Source organism: Rattus rattus, chromosome 3 (assembly GCF_011064425.1).
Source record: "Rattus rattus isolate New Zealand chromosome 3, Rrattus_CSIRO_v1, whole genome shotgun sequence".
Lineage (NCBI taxonomy): Eukaryota > Metazoa > Chordata > Mammalia > Rodentia > Muridae > Rattus > Rattus rattus.
In genome coordinates this window covers 74,306,943-74,323,713 of record NC_046156.1, presented here as the reverse complement: position 1 = coordinate 74,323,713, position 16,771 = coordinate 74,306,943, and the positions used below count along the sequence as shown (strand labels likewise).

The 16,771-nt window shown below is 43.9% G+C and overlaps 1 protein-coding gene across 5 annotated transcripts in view; it reads right to left on the bottom strand.

The window, feature by feature from the left end:
• Positions 1-16,771, bottom strand: part of Rapgef2 (Rap guanine nucleotide exchange factor 2) — a 214,608-nt gene that overhangs the window by 3,520 nt on the left and 194,317 nt on the right. For all 5 annotated transcript variants that reach the window (XM_032898223.1, XM_032898222.1, XM_032898221.1 and 2 more), the window contains 6 exons: positions 16,001-16,224; positions 14,075-14,281; positions 9,599-9,751; positions 4,285-4,510; positions 3,209-3,768; positions 1,164-1,463 (listed from right to left, as the gene is read on the bottom strand). In XM_032898223.1, the coding sequence (XP_032754114.1) occupies positions 1,164-1,463; positions 3,209-3,768; positions 4,285-4,510; positions 9,599-9,751; positions 14,075-14,281; positions 16,001-16,224 (1,670 nt within the window). The remainder of the gene's footprint in view (positions 1-1,163; positions 1,464-3,208; positions 3,769-4,284; positions 4,511-9,598; positions 9,752-14,074; positions 14,282-16,000; positions 16,225-16,771) is intronic.

Genomic DNA, 16,771 nt, shown 5'->3' with positions numbered 1-16,771 from the left:
CCTTAAGAAGTCTAGAAGGAGTCCTCTTCCCAAAGTCTGGGGTTTGTTTCCCAGAACCCACATGGTAGGTCACAACCTTTTTAACAGTTCTAGGGAACAAATGTGCTGTCATTTATTTGATCTGGCCTTCACATGCAGACGGCACACACACACACACATGCACATGCACACACATACATACACACACACAGACACACACACACACACATGCATACACACACAGACACACACACACACACACACACACACACACTGAGGCAAACACTCATACATACATAAAATAAAAACTAATAAAAATTCCAGGGGAACATAGAAAAATGTCAGTATTTCTTTATCTACAATTGAACGACTGTAATTCTCATTTATTATGTTTAGACTTTGCTGTAAGGGTTGTGTAACCACCCTGAACACTTAAAAAGAGAGTGGAGATTGGGAAACCCTCCTTGTCCTCCTCAACCCAGTGGTGTCAGGAACATCTGTAGAAAGGCAGAGAGCTCTACATAGCTTTCTACTTCTTTCATTTATTTTTCTTTTTCGGAGTTGGGGACCGAACCCAGGGCTTTAGCGCTCTACCACTGAGCTAAATCCCCAACCCCTTTCTACTTCTTTCATTTCCAAGCCACTTTCTACCTATTAAAAGTTGCCAACTGCAATGCTTCCACTGGAACCCTAACCTGCAGAGCTTCAATATGTGAAGCTGTTTTCTCAGAATTCTTGAAATGAGCAACAACCAGTGATTTTTACTCTATCCTTAAAACTGACATACACACACACGCACACGCACAAGCACACGCGCACACGCACGCGCGCACAAACAGCTTCAGCTTTACTAAGTATTGTGATGGAAATCCAGGCTAGCTGTGTCACAGGTAGAATTAGCACCCCTAGGTCCTGGGGTCTACCCCTAGCACGGGAGGAGGTGGAGGTGGGGAAGTCCTAAAACTCCAGTTAAGCTTATACTTCTTAGAAGCGACTCTGATAATCATTGCAGTTCTTAAATCATTCTAAGAAAAGTTCTTCCTCTCGCAAAAGAGGAAAGAATAAAATAAAAAAGTAGAAAAGAGCCCACTACAGTATTCAGCTAAATGGAAACACCGCCCCCACTCTTCCAAGCAGCCAGTGGGTTACCCCAGGAGCCCGGGTGGGGTGTGGGGGAAGCCTACCGTCCTCCTCCGCTCCGGCGAAGCCCTGCGGCTGGAAGGGCGCGAGGCGTGGGTCTGCGTCGCTGGGCTTGTGCCACTGCGGTTTGCTGCCCGGCCGGCTGGCTGTGGCTGCAGGCGGCGTCTGGCCTGGTGCGGGGGCCTCAGTGGGCCGTGCCACCATGCGGGACCGCTGCAGGGCCACGTTGTAATCCGGGGGCTTCCTGGCGGGGTGGCAAGGCCCTTCTGGGAAATCGGCAATGGGAATGCCCACGTAGCCTGGAGGTGTGGGAGGCGGCTCCCGGTACCTGCCTTCCTTTCGTGCTGCAAAGACAAGGCAGGGTGTCAGGTTCAGGCCTTTCAAGGAGCAAAGGGCAGCGCAGGGTAGCCTCATTGGGGAACTAGGCTGTCTGTAGCAAATGCTCACCAGGTCATTTCTGTGCAGTGTTATAACTGCTGAACAAAGCTACTATTGCAAACCATGGAAGTTCAGCTAAAAACAGTTGACGTTAAAACTGTTGGCCACCTAACCCTTAGCACTACTGTGAAGATTAAAGCAAAACAGGCACAAGAGGGACCAGGCACATGCCTGGGACACATGAGTGCGGGGTAAAAATCCCCTTTCCTCTTCTCTTCCTGTAACCAAAGAGTACAGTTCATGCTTGTTGGGCCTTTCCCAATCATACCAAATAGACAACCCGTTCTACACTGCTCTAGCTCTGTAGGTTTCAGGTTGGAAAACAGTAAATTAAGTAAAATCAGAAGACTGGAACAGGATGACAATGTCCTGGAAACAAAAATGGCATTTGCTTTCCTGAAAGTTCATGATTTCTTTAATGAAAAAACTATTAATCTGTAACCTGTAACACAAAATTTGTGAACTGACCACAATTCAAGTTTTCTTGATTTTCGTTAGGGACTTGAAATAATACTTCTTTCCTCTTCAGCAATAAAAATTCTGAGAATAAGTTTGCTAACAGAAAATATTTTAAAACAATCTGCTGGAGAATTATGAACTGAACCTCCTTACTCATCTTTACAGCATATTAAGTGATCCACACATCACTTTTTAATGGGGCCTCAGAACTATTTCCTCACTAACACAGTGATGTGTGTAACGGCTGTATGCATACCTCACCATCTACACGGCAGTTCTGCTAGACAGACATTCAGGCATTCACGCTGCAGAGAACAGCGCTCTCCTGGGACTCGCGGAGCGCACCAGCCTTTACACCAGAGAGCACCGCACGTTCAGGTGCTGCTGATGTAGTCAAGCCCTCTTCCACACTAACCCTATTAGGATAACATGGGGGCTGGAGAGATGCTCAGTGGTCAGTATCACTGGCTGCTCTGACAAAGGGCCCAGATTCGGTTCCCAGCACCCACATGGCAGATGGCGACGGTCTATAACTCCAGCTTCAGGGTATCAGAGGCTCTCACACAGACACATGTACTCAAAATACCTATGCTTGTAAAAGAACAGTAAGTAAGTCGTTTTTTAGAGGGTAAAATTCTGAAGCCCATTTTAAGGATGAGCACAGCAGAGTGTCTGAAGTGTCAGGGCAGGGGTTCTTGCTCTGACTGACACCCCATTCCCCTGCTTTTACTCATTTCTGAACTCTTTACTCCTGTTCTGGAATGCACAAAGAATTTGTTTAATAAACAATGTGTCTGTATAACAAAAACATCAACGAAAAAGGCTTTAATATACAAAGGCTATAGAGTTCTTAACACAATTCAAGGGGACAAGAGAATAATAAACCATTTTTGTAAGTTTCAATGAAAGGAAATCACTCTGTGAAGAATGTTTATGTATCTTAATAATTTTCAGGTAAAATGAAAAAACTATAGACTGGCTAATAGCCACACCAAGAGCCTACTGCTGTGGGCTAAGGGCTACTCTTTACCGAATGTTTAATTGCATCTCTCCGACCACAACCTCGGCTGTTGAGGCCGAGTCACTTCAGTTCAGACCACGCTGCTGGACAACTGAGAGAGGAGCCCGTTCCCACGGTAGTTAGGGTACACCCACGGTTCAGGTGTGCCCTGGCCCCCATGTGCACACTTACCGATGAGTCCCTTGGTAGTGCTGGGCGTCACGGCTATGTGGGCAGGCATAGGGACGGGTTTGGCTTCCTCTGTAGTCACAGGCACCATGCTGCTGCTCTCTGCCTCAGTGGAGACATCCTTCCCACCCCTTCGCTTGATAGTGCCCGTGTCGCCTTCTGAGTCTTCTCCCCAGTAGCCCGTGGAAGACGCCCAGCTTGCCCGGGATTGGGCTTGTTCAAGACTCTCTCTACTCTGATTCTGTCTATTATATTTTGTGCTATGATCAGAAAACATGATTTGGTCCATATGGCCGCCGGAGGCCCATATACCTGTCGCATCCCCTGAATAGTCAAAGTGAGTGTGCCCAAATGGCAGTGTTTCCCAGCTTCTCTGGTGCTGAATGGTCTGTATGTTGTCATGAGAACCACTTGAGCATGATGTCCAGCTCCCCCGACCGCTGTCAGCAGCATCGAGAGAAGCACGGTCCCCTTGGTCGTGGGAAAGCTCCTCTGTGCTGGGAGAAGAGATGACTGTCGCTGTGGCGTACAGGCCTCGGCTTTCAGACACTGGGGCATATGATCTGTCCAGCAAAACAAAGACAAGGACGCTGTGAGGCTGCCAACACCCTTCTGCTGACGGACTGCTGTGCTGCTTTGAGACAGGTTCTGGTTTGAAGCCTAGTCTGGCTTTCAACTCATGAACCTCTTCCTCAGCCTATGTGGTAGGATAACAGACATGAGCCGCCCTGCCTAGAAGGACGCTTTCTTCCACCCCAGAGAGGAAGAAAGTACTCCTGAATGGGGCCAGAGCCCTGGCATATCGCTCATATACCTCTTTACAAAGCAAATGTGGGGCGAGAACAACTTGCAACAAAGAAGGAACACTTTCCCTACAAGGCTCCGGATGGCATGGGGGTAGCTCGGACAGAGACTGGGGTGTGTCTACTACTGTGACCGTCTTCCTCCAGCACAGAGCCACAGAGGACCACAAGGCGTAAACACAATTACAAAAGCAGACTGCTCAACAAAAATAGTGTGGCTCTCACTCACAGACCCACACAAAAAGACAGGAAAGAATGCAAGGAACAGACGCTTACCCTAGGCTGTATTGATCAGGCTCCATCAGGGTCCGCCGCTCCATCCTGCCCACCCCTAGGTTGCTCTCCACAATGCTGACAGAATGCCTCTGGCGCCGTTCATCATGCAGAGAGACTGGCACCGAGTCAAAAGAAGAATTGCTGACAATACTGGATCGTGAAGAAATCTCACTGTGACCAGAATCTGAGAAATTATCCACAGTCCCACTGAGAGCCAATGCATAACCTGAACGGGAAATGTAAATGCCGTAATTAGTTAGGTTTCAAAAACTGAACAGGTCCGCCAAACGGGCAAAGAATAGAAGTTGACAATGAAATGGGGGTTTATTCAAAAACTTAAAAATACCTGAAGACTGAGAGACTCGAACTTTACTCTAATAAAGTATAAGTTGCTTATACGATGGTGAGAAAAGGATCTATTGTTACACACCCTAGGTAAAGATGAAGAAACTGTGGCAGTGTGTGGTACAAACACACTGCTGTTAGTAAACCCAGAACACAGCTCAAAGCCTGAGCACCGGTCTGGCGTGTCTGAGACGCCAGTTTCAATCTTAGCAGAACAAGACAAACAAAACTGGCCCTCTGAAACCTCCCCCAACCAAACCCCATCAAGAAGAACCATCAGTCTGAGAAATGTGAATCTGACCCTCAAACTGCCATCAGTGGTGTCTTATTTTCTTTCTTTTTCTCTCCAGGATAGGGTTTCTCTGTGTAGCAGTCCTGGCTGTCATGGAACTTGCTCTGTAGACCAGGCTGGCCTTGAACTCAGATCCACCTGCCTCTGCATCCCTAGTACTGGGATTAAAGGTGTGTGCCACCTTGTCTGTCTGAGTGTCTTATTACAAATATTTTGACTTTTCGAGGATGGCACAAAGTTCAACTGAAAGTATCCACATGTTCTTAAGATTTTAAGTGGACACATTCATAACAAGAGTAAGACACGAAGAAGGTACTTTTGGATTTCTGTCATTTTTTTCAACATTAATAATGTATTAGTTAAATGACCTACAAGATAGTTGGTTTGAAGGATGTAGCATGCATTTCCTCAGGCCTGCACTGGCTCAATAGATGTTCATTTCCTGTCCTGAGAGGACTCTGAACTCTTAGCTGTTCCAAAAATAATTCAGGGGGACATTCAAGGTTGCAGTGACATTTTTATATATTTAATGAAAAACTCCTCAATCTTTCTCAGCACTCAAATTTTAAATTTCTATAATAATATATGGCTGATAAACAGATATAATCACACAGGATGTAAGTTTCTCCTCTTTTAGCCCAGGCTGGTGTCTAACAATCTCTGTTGCAGTTACCTCAGAGATTAGGGGCAGCACTACCACACCTATCACAATGTAAATGTTTCCAATGCCACTTACAAAACAAATGCAACAGCGGCACCGGAGAGCATCTGAACGTTAAATTCTGTCATTTCAGTCCACACAGGCCCTGATTTATATTTCAAAGGCTACACAGGTCTTGATAAGGTTTAAAATGGTTATTTATGGTATGCCTTTTTATAAAGCACACTGCAAGTTCCAACAGACGAAGTTAAATCTCTCCCAACAAAGTCTGTCCCAGTGCCTGATGCTTAGAGGAATGCTTCCGTTTTCTTAGCTAACAAGTCAACTAACTCTCTCAGCCTGGTTCTACAAGCCCCACCCATCCTAGAACGTCTGGGAACACTGTTATTCTTGCTCCTGTTCGAATTCAAAGAGAAAACTGCCAGGAGCCAGCAGGCCTCGGCTGACTTCCACTGCCATTTGGCAAAAGGAATGAAAAGAACTCCTGTGTGCGCTCAGTGAGCGCTGGAGCCACTGCACACAGATGTACAGAAAGCTATGGTGAGGCTGACTCTGCTCTGTCACCAAATTCTTAGCCCCTTTCACACTTCTGTAAGGAAAATAATCTCCTTTACTCCTGGTTCACACGCATGCAACTGAGAGGCCAGGGGAGGGAGGGAGCAACATGGGGAATTGTGGAAAGAAATTATCAGCTATTTTAATCTGGGAAAATATCAACTTAAGGACAGATGCTATCTCTTGAAAACAAGAAAGGCAATCAAGACTAAAATAAAATATATATATAATATGTATATATATATGGAACATTATATTTTTATATTTAGAGGCCTCTTTTATATATTACTATGGCATAAATTTTAATTTAAGTAGAAAAAAATTTAATATAAAAATAGTTCTCTCCGCACTTATGATCAGTAAAAAAGGGGGGAAGGGGTACACATGCGTTGAGCAGGTTGTTAACATGGAAAATTGTAGGATGTAATATGAGAAGAAACAAACAAACAAACAAACAAACTTTTATAAAGTTTGCCAGCAGTGGTCGTACATGCCTGTTAATCTAGGACTCAGGAGACAGAGGCAGGAGGATTAGCAAGTCTGGGGCCAGGCTGATCTACATGATCAGTTTTGAACCAGGCAGGGCTCATAAGACTTTTTAAATTAAAAAATAACAAAACAAACAAACAACTATAAAATATTCCCCACTCAAAAAAACAATATGTTTTAAATAGTTATATACATAAATGTTGTCTATATATAAAAGAAATATCAGGGAAGGGTCTGAACTCAGTGTCTCAAGAGTCAAGTGTAATACAGTGAGCTTGGACAACTAACCAGAAAGATGTCTAGGAGGAGTCTGAAGCTGAGAGACAACAGCACCCCATATCAGCTACTATAGGCTTGAGCCGCAAGGACCCAGCAGGCCAGTGGGGCAACCGGCTGCCACACCCCAAGGGAATGAACACTGCCAACCGAGGAAGAAGGCTGGCTGAGAACACAGTACCTTCTATTTTGTTTATTGCTCATTTGGGTTTGTATTATTTTATTCTTTAATTATTATTTTATTATACCTTAAATTTTTATTATATATAAATATACATTTAAAAGCTTTTTTTAAAAGTACATATATGTTTGTACCTTAAGCATTAAGTTGTTGGACTATAATCTGTATCTCATTGGAAAATATTATTTTTAAATTTTTATTTATTTTATGGGTATGAATGTTCTGTTTTTGTGAGGCTGTGTGTACCATGTGGGTACCTGGTGCTGAGGAAGAGAATGAGGAAGAGGAGAGGAGGAAGGGCAGGAGGAAGAGGAGGGGGAGGGAGAGGAGGGGGAAGAGGAGGAATAGGAAGCCAAAACAGGGTATCAGATCCCCTGAAACTGCAGTAGCAGATGGTTGTGAGCTGCCACAACTGGGAACTGAACCTGGGTCCTCTGGAAGAGCAGCTAGTGCTCCTAACTGCTGAGCCATCTCTAGTCTCTACTGCTTTCCTGATCCCTCGGCATACTTCTCCTCTTTCTTCCTCTACTTCCCCCCTTCTCTTCTCCACCCCTTCTCTTCTCCCTTCTCATTCACTCCTCACTCCACTGATCCAATACTGATGCTCTTAAACCCCCCAAAAACCCCACTCTCTAAACTACTTTCCTCCCACCAGTGCCCAGTGCTGCTCTCTCCGAACCTAACAGAAGAAGAGAGATACTAGTAAAGAATACTAGTATCTTCCATAAGAAAGAAATTAGGAAGAGATCAAACTATATTTGTAGATGTCTTGAAAACCCTACAGACCATACCAGATTTGATAAACACTTTCAGTCTAGTAGCAATATATAAAATAAACATACAAAAAGTATACACTTTTTAATATACTAACAGCGAGCTAAGGAAAGTTAGAAACAACATCTCAGTACTAACAGCGCCAAGACACAGTGAAACTATCCAGAGAAAAATCTAACAAAGGGTAAGAGACTACTACAGTGCAAACTTGAAGACACTGGAATGATATTTGTTAAATTGAAGATGACATTTTTCACAGAAGTAGAAAAAAAATCCTAAAATCCCCAAAGAAACACAAAAGACCAAGAGAGTCAAAGTAACTCTAAGCAGAATGAACACTGCTCAGAAGAGCACCATCGTGTCTGATCTCCAACTGTATTCTGAGTTACGGTGACACCCATAGCACAGTACTGCGTAAAAAGAGACACAAAGATCACTGGAACAAAAGGGAGGGCCTAGAGACAAATCCACACAATTAGAGCCCCCTGATTTTTGACAAAAGTGTTAAAAACATAGGCTAGGGATGGGAAGGGCAAAACAGACATTTTGGTGCCTCCACCTATGGAGAATGAAATTAGGTCCTCATCTCTCATACTACATGAAAGTCTATTCCAAGTACATCAAAGACCTCCATTTAATACCTAAAATAATTAAACTGTTTGAGGAAAATAAGTCAAGATAGAGGTCCAGGCTAGTAGTCAAAAAGCACCAGAAAAGGCCCTAAGAACTGACAAATGGGATTATGAACTCCCCCATAACGATAAAAACTACCCACTGAGTGAACACAGCCTACAGAATGGGAAAAAACCTTTGCCAATTCTATCTCAGACAAGGGTTGATAACTAGACTATATATAAAACTAGAGGAATGAAACACCCCAAACCACAATGGCCACCAATAAACAAGCCACTCAGCTGAAAAAAAGTTCCCCAAAGAAGAAATAGACAGAATAGTAAAAATTTTAAGTTCCAGGCTTCTTAGCCATCAGGGAAATACTAAGGCATCACTGACAGAATGTCATCCAGAAGCCCAATGACATCAAAGGCTAGGGAGCTTGTGGGGGACAGAGAGTCCCTCTTCATGACCCTGGGAAATGTAAACTGTGCAGCCATTATGAAAATCAGTGTAGAGTTTCCTCAAAAACCTAAAACCAGAATTATCGAGTGACCCAGCTATACTTCTCCTAGCAAATACCCATGACTCCAACCTACAAGGTATTTGCACATGTACGTCTACCGGAGCTCTATTCACAATGAGGAAATCCAAGTCTAGAAGGGTGGACAAGGAAATGTGGTGGACATACACAGTTTTATTCAGCCATAAAGAAAAACAAAACAATGAAAAATTTAGGAAATGGATGGAATTAGAAAATACTATCCTTGGTGAGAAAACTGAAGTTCAGAAAGAGAAATCAATGGGCATTTCTTTTAGTTGTGGACCCTGTCCTCTAATCTCTAAGGTAAGCGTCTTGGCTTTGGCTGTAGGAAAATGGATAATCTGTCTGTCCCTAGGTACTGTTGGCTAGCACGCTAGTGTAACACCTGTCTTTGATAGTCAGTTAAGAGGAAACCACGATGTCAAAAATAAGCATCATTCTTCCAAATATAAACAGATGAGGGAAATTCAGCCACATCCCATCAGATCCTTTGCATACAATACTGAAACTTCCATAGAGAGCCGCTCTGGAATCCTCTGGACTAAGTGTGTAGACCTGCACAGGGACGGTATGGCTGAGCCCTACCTTTCCTTGGAGAGCTCTGAGGTGAGGTGGGGGGTGATGAAAGCTGAGAGGATGCGTTTGATATTGTGTCTTCTGCTTGCTTCCTATGACGCTCCAAACTCCCTTCTTCAGACAAGGACAGGATTTTCTTTAAAGCTTGTGGAGAGTTTATGCCTATTAAAAACAAACAAACAAAAATAATTCAGGCACTCATTTTAGAGAATGAAAAGGACTAAGAATCCAGTGACAGAGCACTTGCCTAGCACACACAGGCTTTCAAATCAACAAGCAAGCAAAGAGTGAAAAAGACTGAAAGGAAAGACTAAATAGTAAAAGAAAAAGCCCCCCTATTTTCAATATTCAGCATTGCCAGTTGCAATCTATTATTTCTGGTCTACATGTGTGCTCTTCTGGTGTACGAAGCACGGCATGGGATAGCTTCTGACTGATTAGCCATCAGAGTACTTGAAACACTGCTTGTGATGTGTTACTTGGATTATGAACTCCAGCCGTCATATTCACCTGTGTCTTATTAAGCAACATTGGGGGGAAAGGCAGAGGATTGGACGTTTGAATTAAGGATGAACGCAGGCATCCCATTTCAATTCCAGTTGAGCCTCGGGTTTGGGTTAGAAACAAGACATTTTGATATTTTAGGAAATATCAGCTGGCGGGGGGCGGGGGGTTGGTAGGAGGAAGGGAGACAAAGAGACGAGACTTAACAGGAAGTAACTATGGAAAGTCAATGAGAGGGCTCTAAGGCAGCCATGTCATTAATATTTGATCAAATAAAGAGAGGGAGAAGAAGGCAGGAGACAGCTAGTCTTCTGTGGGGTACTCCAGAAGCCCAGGAGAGGATTCTGAAGGGGTGACGGAGACAGCAGGAACACAGGAAGAAGATGGAGGAAACAGAGTCCCATATCAATACAATGAAATAAGGAAGTCACATTAAAATGCTTTACAGATTATTTTCAGGCTGCTTCTGGACAATCAAGACATTTCTGGAAAGTGGTAATAGCCTAAAATTATCTAGAGTCGGGACTGGTTTTAATGGTCATAGACTTAACAGACCCATTAAAAAGCAGTAGACAGAATCTATCCCTTCCGTGTACCTTCAGTGATTTGACACTGTTTTACTTTAATTTTGCTTGTTTTGAAACTGGTGTCACATATTTCAGGCTGGCCTGGAACTCTCTATGTAGCTGAAAATGACTGAACACTTCTGATCCTCCTGCCTCCACATACTGAGTGCTAGCACTGCCAGCAATGGCAGCCAAATCTGGCTTCTGTAGTGATAGGGATAGAACCCAGGAATTCATACAGCCTAGGAGGCGTTCTAGCAACTGAGCCCCACCAACAACCCCTCGATGCTGCTTTGGTGTAATTCCATTACAAAATCACTCTTAAAACAGTTCTTTGATTAAATATCAAAGTATTAACATACACAGTATGCATAAATGTATCAACTACACTAATGCTACCTGAATGGGTACTTTTCCCCCCTTAAAACATCTTAGCAAGCTAGGTGTGGTGGCACATGCTTTTGCAGGGCAGAGGCAGGTGGATTTTGGTAAGTTTGAAAGTAGTCTGGTCCATGTAGTGAGACCCTGACAAAGAAAGAAAGAAAGAAAAGAAAGAAAGAAAGAAAGAAAGAAAGAAAGAAAGAGAGAAAGAAAGAAAAAAAAAAAGAAAAAAAGAAAGAGAGAGAGAGAGAGAGAGAGAGAGAGAAGGGAGGGAGGAGGGGAAGGAAAGAGAGGAGGGAGAGGAGAGAGAGGAAGAAGAGGGAGAGAGAAAGACCGACGGACACTTTTATTTATTCATGTATGTGTGTGTCTGTGTCTCTATACAAGCACACGGCTTTTTACAATTTATTATTTAGTTAATGTATGCATATACCATGTTGCATTTGTGGAGGTCAGAGGACACCTGCAGGAGTGGGTTCTTTCCCTCCGTCATGTAGGTTCTATGAACCTACCAGAGTTGGTAAGAAGCATCCCTATGAAGCCATCTCCCATTTGTCTGGGGTGTGTTGGGCGGGGGGTGACACGTGGATGGGGATTAGAGGACAACTTATTGGAATTCGTTCTCTCTTTCCATGATGAGGGTCCCAGGGATAACGGGTTATTGGGTTTGCTGGCACACAGCCTTTTCCACTGAGCCACTTCACTGGGTGAACAGTTTCCACAGGAAACTTTCCAGGGCCAGCCTCTCACACACACTCAAAAGACTTCCATTATCTTTCTTTCAGTGGCTGTAGATAAAGATGCTACACGTTAGCAGCCATGCTTGGTGCTTTGAAGTGGTTCTAGCCGTAACCTATTTACCTTTTGAAACAGGGTTTCATTAAGTATCCCCAGCAGGCACTTCGATGTAGCCCAGGGCTGCAAACTCACAGTCGTCCTGGACGCTGGGACACAGGTGTGTATGACCACACGCTGCATTGAAGGCTTTTATTAAGGTACAAGATGCTGGGATTGTTTAGGACAGAACAATCTCGTGAAACAGAATGGGGGAGGAAAACCTCTTCATATCTTCAAATTAGTATTTTTTTATAGTGCAACTTTAGATACATTAAACTTAATCTCAGGATGACAGGTGACATTTCATCCACATTATAAGGCTCATAAATTCAAATGAACCTAGAAGATATTTTGAGAGACATTCTCTTTGAGAAAATGGGAGACAGCTTTATATTCAGGAACGCCTACCTCACGTTAAATATAGCTAATGGGTATTTGTAGATAAAGAGAAGAATGACAGTCTTCTATATGCAAAGTTCAGCACAGAAGAGGAGACAGAAGCACACAGCAGAGGAGTCAGGAATGTATGTGGACTGAGAATACAGGTAATGGGAAAATGTGTCACTCAGTTTGTTTGCTGTAAGATGGATACAAGTGTTGGAAAGGGATATACGCCAAGGAAGAGTCTTGTTTCCCACAGACAGAATGAAACTCACTGATCAGGAGGTGAGAGTGCAGGTGGGACACTGCCTACTGTCAGCTCGGGAATGAGAACGCAGGTGGGACACAGTCTACTGTCAACTCAGAACAAGAACACGGGTGGGACACACTGCCTACTGTCAACTTGGAAATGGGAATGAGTTTCCAAATCCAACTTCGTGGGCAACTTTATAAACTTCTTTCCTTTTGTTCCAATTTTTTCTTTCTACATAAATTCAGAAGCAAGAACAGTTGTATGGAGTCATTGTGTTGTTTATTTACACAGAGAACCAATGTTCTGCTCACGGGAAGAAGATTCCTGATTTCTTTATTGTTCAGACATTAGCTGTGTCCTCTGTCTAAGAGTTACAGAATTAGTGAGCATCAAGTGGAAATCCACCTTCATGCATGGCATGTGCTTTGGTTTGATCCCTAGTCCTACAGAACAGAAAACAAAAATCACTTCAGACAAACAATTTAACTTAAACATATTTTGCCTAAGCTTCCTGTAGTTACAAAATTTGCTTAAATGATGTATGTGAATGAGGTCAACTTTTGTATCTGTTAAAGCTTAAGTCAGTAAGAATGCAGTCCCTTGTGTCACCCCTTAAGTTGCCATGGCAGATGACCTATTAAATAAGATGCTATTCCTACAGAATGGAAGACCATTTTGCAAACCAGTCATTCAATAGGAATTAATATTCAGAATATATAAAAAAAACAAGAAATTAAACACTATAAAAATTCAGTTAAAAAAGAATTGACCAGATAGTTCTCCAAAGAAGAAATGTAAATGGCCCAATAAATACATGAAAACCCTCCAATATCCCTAGCCATAAAGGAACTGAAGGTCAAAAGTACACTGAGATTCCATTTTACCCTAGTCAGAATGACCACCACCAAGCAAACAAGTGCAAGTGAGGATGAACTTGGAGGAGGAGAAGCCTGGAGACTCAGGTGGACAAGGCCAGCAGCCTCCAGGAAGTCAGGATTCAGGACAGAAGGTCTGGTGCGTATGACCAACCTATACTACCCGTGCCATCCACATCAACCCTTGCACTCTTCACAATAGGAAAGACACGGATCCACCCTGGACACCTATCAACACACCAATAAAGTGCTTGCTGACAAGAGCCTGATATGGATGTCTCCTGAGAGGCTCTGCCAGAGTCTTACTGATACAGATGCGGATGCCTACAGCTAACCATCAGACTGAGCACAGGGACCCCAATAGAGGAGTTAGAGAAAGGACTGAAGGAGCTGAAGAGGTTTGCAATACCATAGAAAGAACAACAATATCAACCAACCAACCCCCACCCCCAGCTCCATACACATTTAGGACAAGTGCGACAGTGAAGCCCACTGTATAATTAATAGATACTAAGAAAAAAAGAAACATTGTTTATAAAAAGTGTGAAGCTCAACTTGCTAACTGTCTTAGAGAGAAACAGTTACAAAGAAATAAAATGTCTTAGACCAAGTTATCCAGGATAAACATTATTTCCCAACCTGAGAAAGATGTTAACAGTACCACCTGAGAAGACATTTAGAAACTTACCAAAGGGCGGCAGATCCTTCACTGGCACCTTCTTTCGTGAGGGGTAGAGGGACACAGCAGGCACCTGCAGCCCCTGGCTGACTTTATGCGATGGTTGAGGGGGTGCCAACGGCTGCTGAGGCTGCGCTTTCTGCTGGGGCCCTGCACGTGGAGCCACTGGGGAGGTCTCGGACTTGACAGGCTTCTTGTCTGCAGGGTTCTTGGGCACTAGGAGTTGTTTAGGGTGAAAACAGAGCATAGAGCTAAGGTGTCGGCATAACATGGAGACAAGTTCAGGGCTGCAGAGATGTGCACCTAGGGCACCAGCATGCACCCCACTCCTACTGCCACCCAAGAACAGAGGGAGGAGAAACCGTAGCTTCAGAATGAGGGGTATTTCAGGGTACTTATTTGCCTTATGAATGAATGATCTCAAAGAGGGTTAAATTGCTAAGCACCACATAAAAATAAAAAGCAGGACAGGTCGATGTGCATGGATGTTAAACACAGAAACACATTGGCAGGCAAGATGGCTCTGGATGTTGCTGCCAAGCCTGACCACTGGAGCTTGATCCCTGAAAAATATGGTAGGAGAGAACCAAGCTGTCCTCTAACATCTACATGTATGAAATAGCATATCGGGTATTAACCAACCATATTTTACAAATAAATAAATAAATAAATGTTAAAAAATAATACACGATAAAAATCAAAATAGGAAAATCAAGAATTGTTTTAAAATGGCATCCAAAACTCAGTGGCACATCTGAGATACTGCTGTTAACTGTAATCTACTTAATATCAAATGCTCCAAGGGTGGAACGCTGTCTTTGATCAAATAGTGGCCAGTGCTGCTTTGGGATTGTATGGTAGATGGCGGTTTCCGGGAGCACTAAGTGCTGTGGAAGCTTCACATGCAGAACTCTGGTACCACACGCTCAGAGCCACGGGTCAGAATACTCAGGTCGCTCATCTACACACGTTCTTAGCCATGTCACACAGGAACTTACAGTGTCATGGGTACAGATGGGCACTGAGTGGACAAAGGGGCATTGGATGCCCTAGAACACGAGTGCTTGATGGTTATGAGCCACCATGTATGCTGGGAATTGCGCTGGGAACCCCTGGAAGAGCCGTGAGTGATCTTAGCCACTAAGTCATCTCTCCAGTCTCACGCCCTGGGTCAACGGAATCACGTGATCGTCTCAAGTTATCTATCCCACGTTTAAATTATCAAGAAGATGGAATTCAAATTTGCCCATAGAAGTTCAAAGTGCCCTAAAAGCAAATGCTTTAATCTTATACTATAGAGACAGACACAAAGGAAAGTGCTCCAGGTAAAGACTGGCCATGTTTTCTTTTTTCATTTTTAACAGTTTTGTGTCACTATTTTTGTTCAAGGTGGCAACTGAAACCCTGGGCTCGCATGAGCCTCAGACCTCAGCCTCCTCAGAAGTTGGAACTGCAGATGTGCAGTACCATACGTGGTTCATAGCCTGGCCAGTTATTTGAACCTATACATCGGACTACGATGCAGCGGACTGTGTAGTAGGATCCCTGCTTTAGTGGACAGGTGATGGATGTTGGCAGAGCTGAGTTAGACCCAGTAGCCAGCACATCCAGTACTGTACTCCTCTGATCTGACAATCCTTGCCCATGTTGCCCACCACTTTGGGAGTTATTCTGTGAGGAAAAAAAGGCACGCCAACTGGAGCCACAATCTCCTCTACATCCCTTGCTTGTGGTGCTGGCTGTGTCAGATGAAGCCAAAGCAAGGAGGTGTGGGCTCACTGTCTCTTTACCACACTAACTTAACTGGGCACAAAGACCCAGTCAAGCACCAGGAGAGCATGCCTCAGGCACTGTGTGCCTTGCTGCTCGAAGCCCCGCTTTGACCCTCACCATTACACATGGATCAGTCTGCAGCTGATTCGGGGAGGCACTCACATGTGCTAGTTGCTGGTTCACACTGCAGTGACAGTGTCTGAAGACTCTCCTCGTCCATCTCCAGCTCCAGGTTGGACAGGTATTGCTTCACTTTCCGAGCCATTTGGGCATCTTCATACAGCTTTTTGGCATTGAGGAAGGAACTACGGCGTACCCGCTTTTTATGCCCGCCTGTCTGAGCAACATCCAGCACTGTGGCATTCGCACTGCCCTGACTCAGCGACCTGGAGGATGGAAAAAGAAGCCTGCAACTGTCTGGAGCACGTACAGGCTGATCTACCAGAGCTGCCAGACTGTGTAAGGACTCTCTGCTTAAAGGCCCAGGCCCCACTCCAGTAAGTACACTGCTATGGGGGGATCCACAATGTTTGGTTGAAAGGAAACTATACCCAATACAAAGACACGGATATCTCTGCGGTATGTCTGCTCCTACCAGTAAATCCTACTGTTCATCTCACAGAGCATTCAAAGTCCGTTCTCTCACAGAAGCCAGAAAACATAATTGCATGTAAAAGCTTGTGCAAGGATACTGAGAGACCATAGGGGCAACTTACGACGTGAAACTTGCTTTTCTTAATTGGGGGTATGTTATACAGATTTAATTAAACTCAGCTACACTATTCACAACTGTGTCCTTACGCTGTGGGTCGAATGTGGTGTTTTTAAAACAGTAAATCTGTTAATACAACGGTCATGCAACTGTAAACACTTATGTATGGGAACTATTTAGTACATGAATTGTTAAGAATTATTTTAAAGGGGCTGATCCAT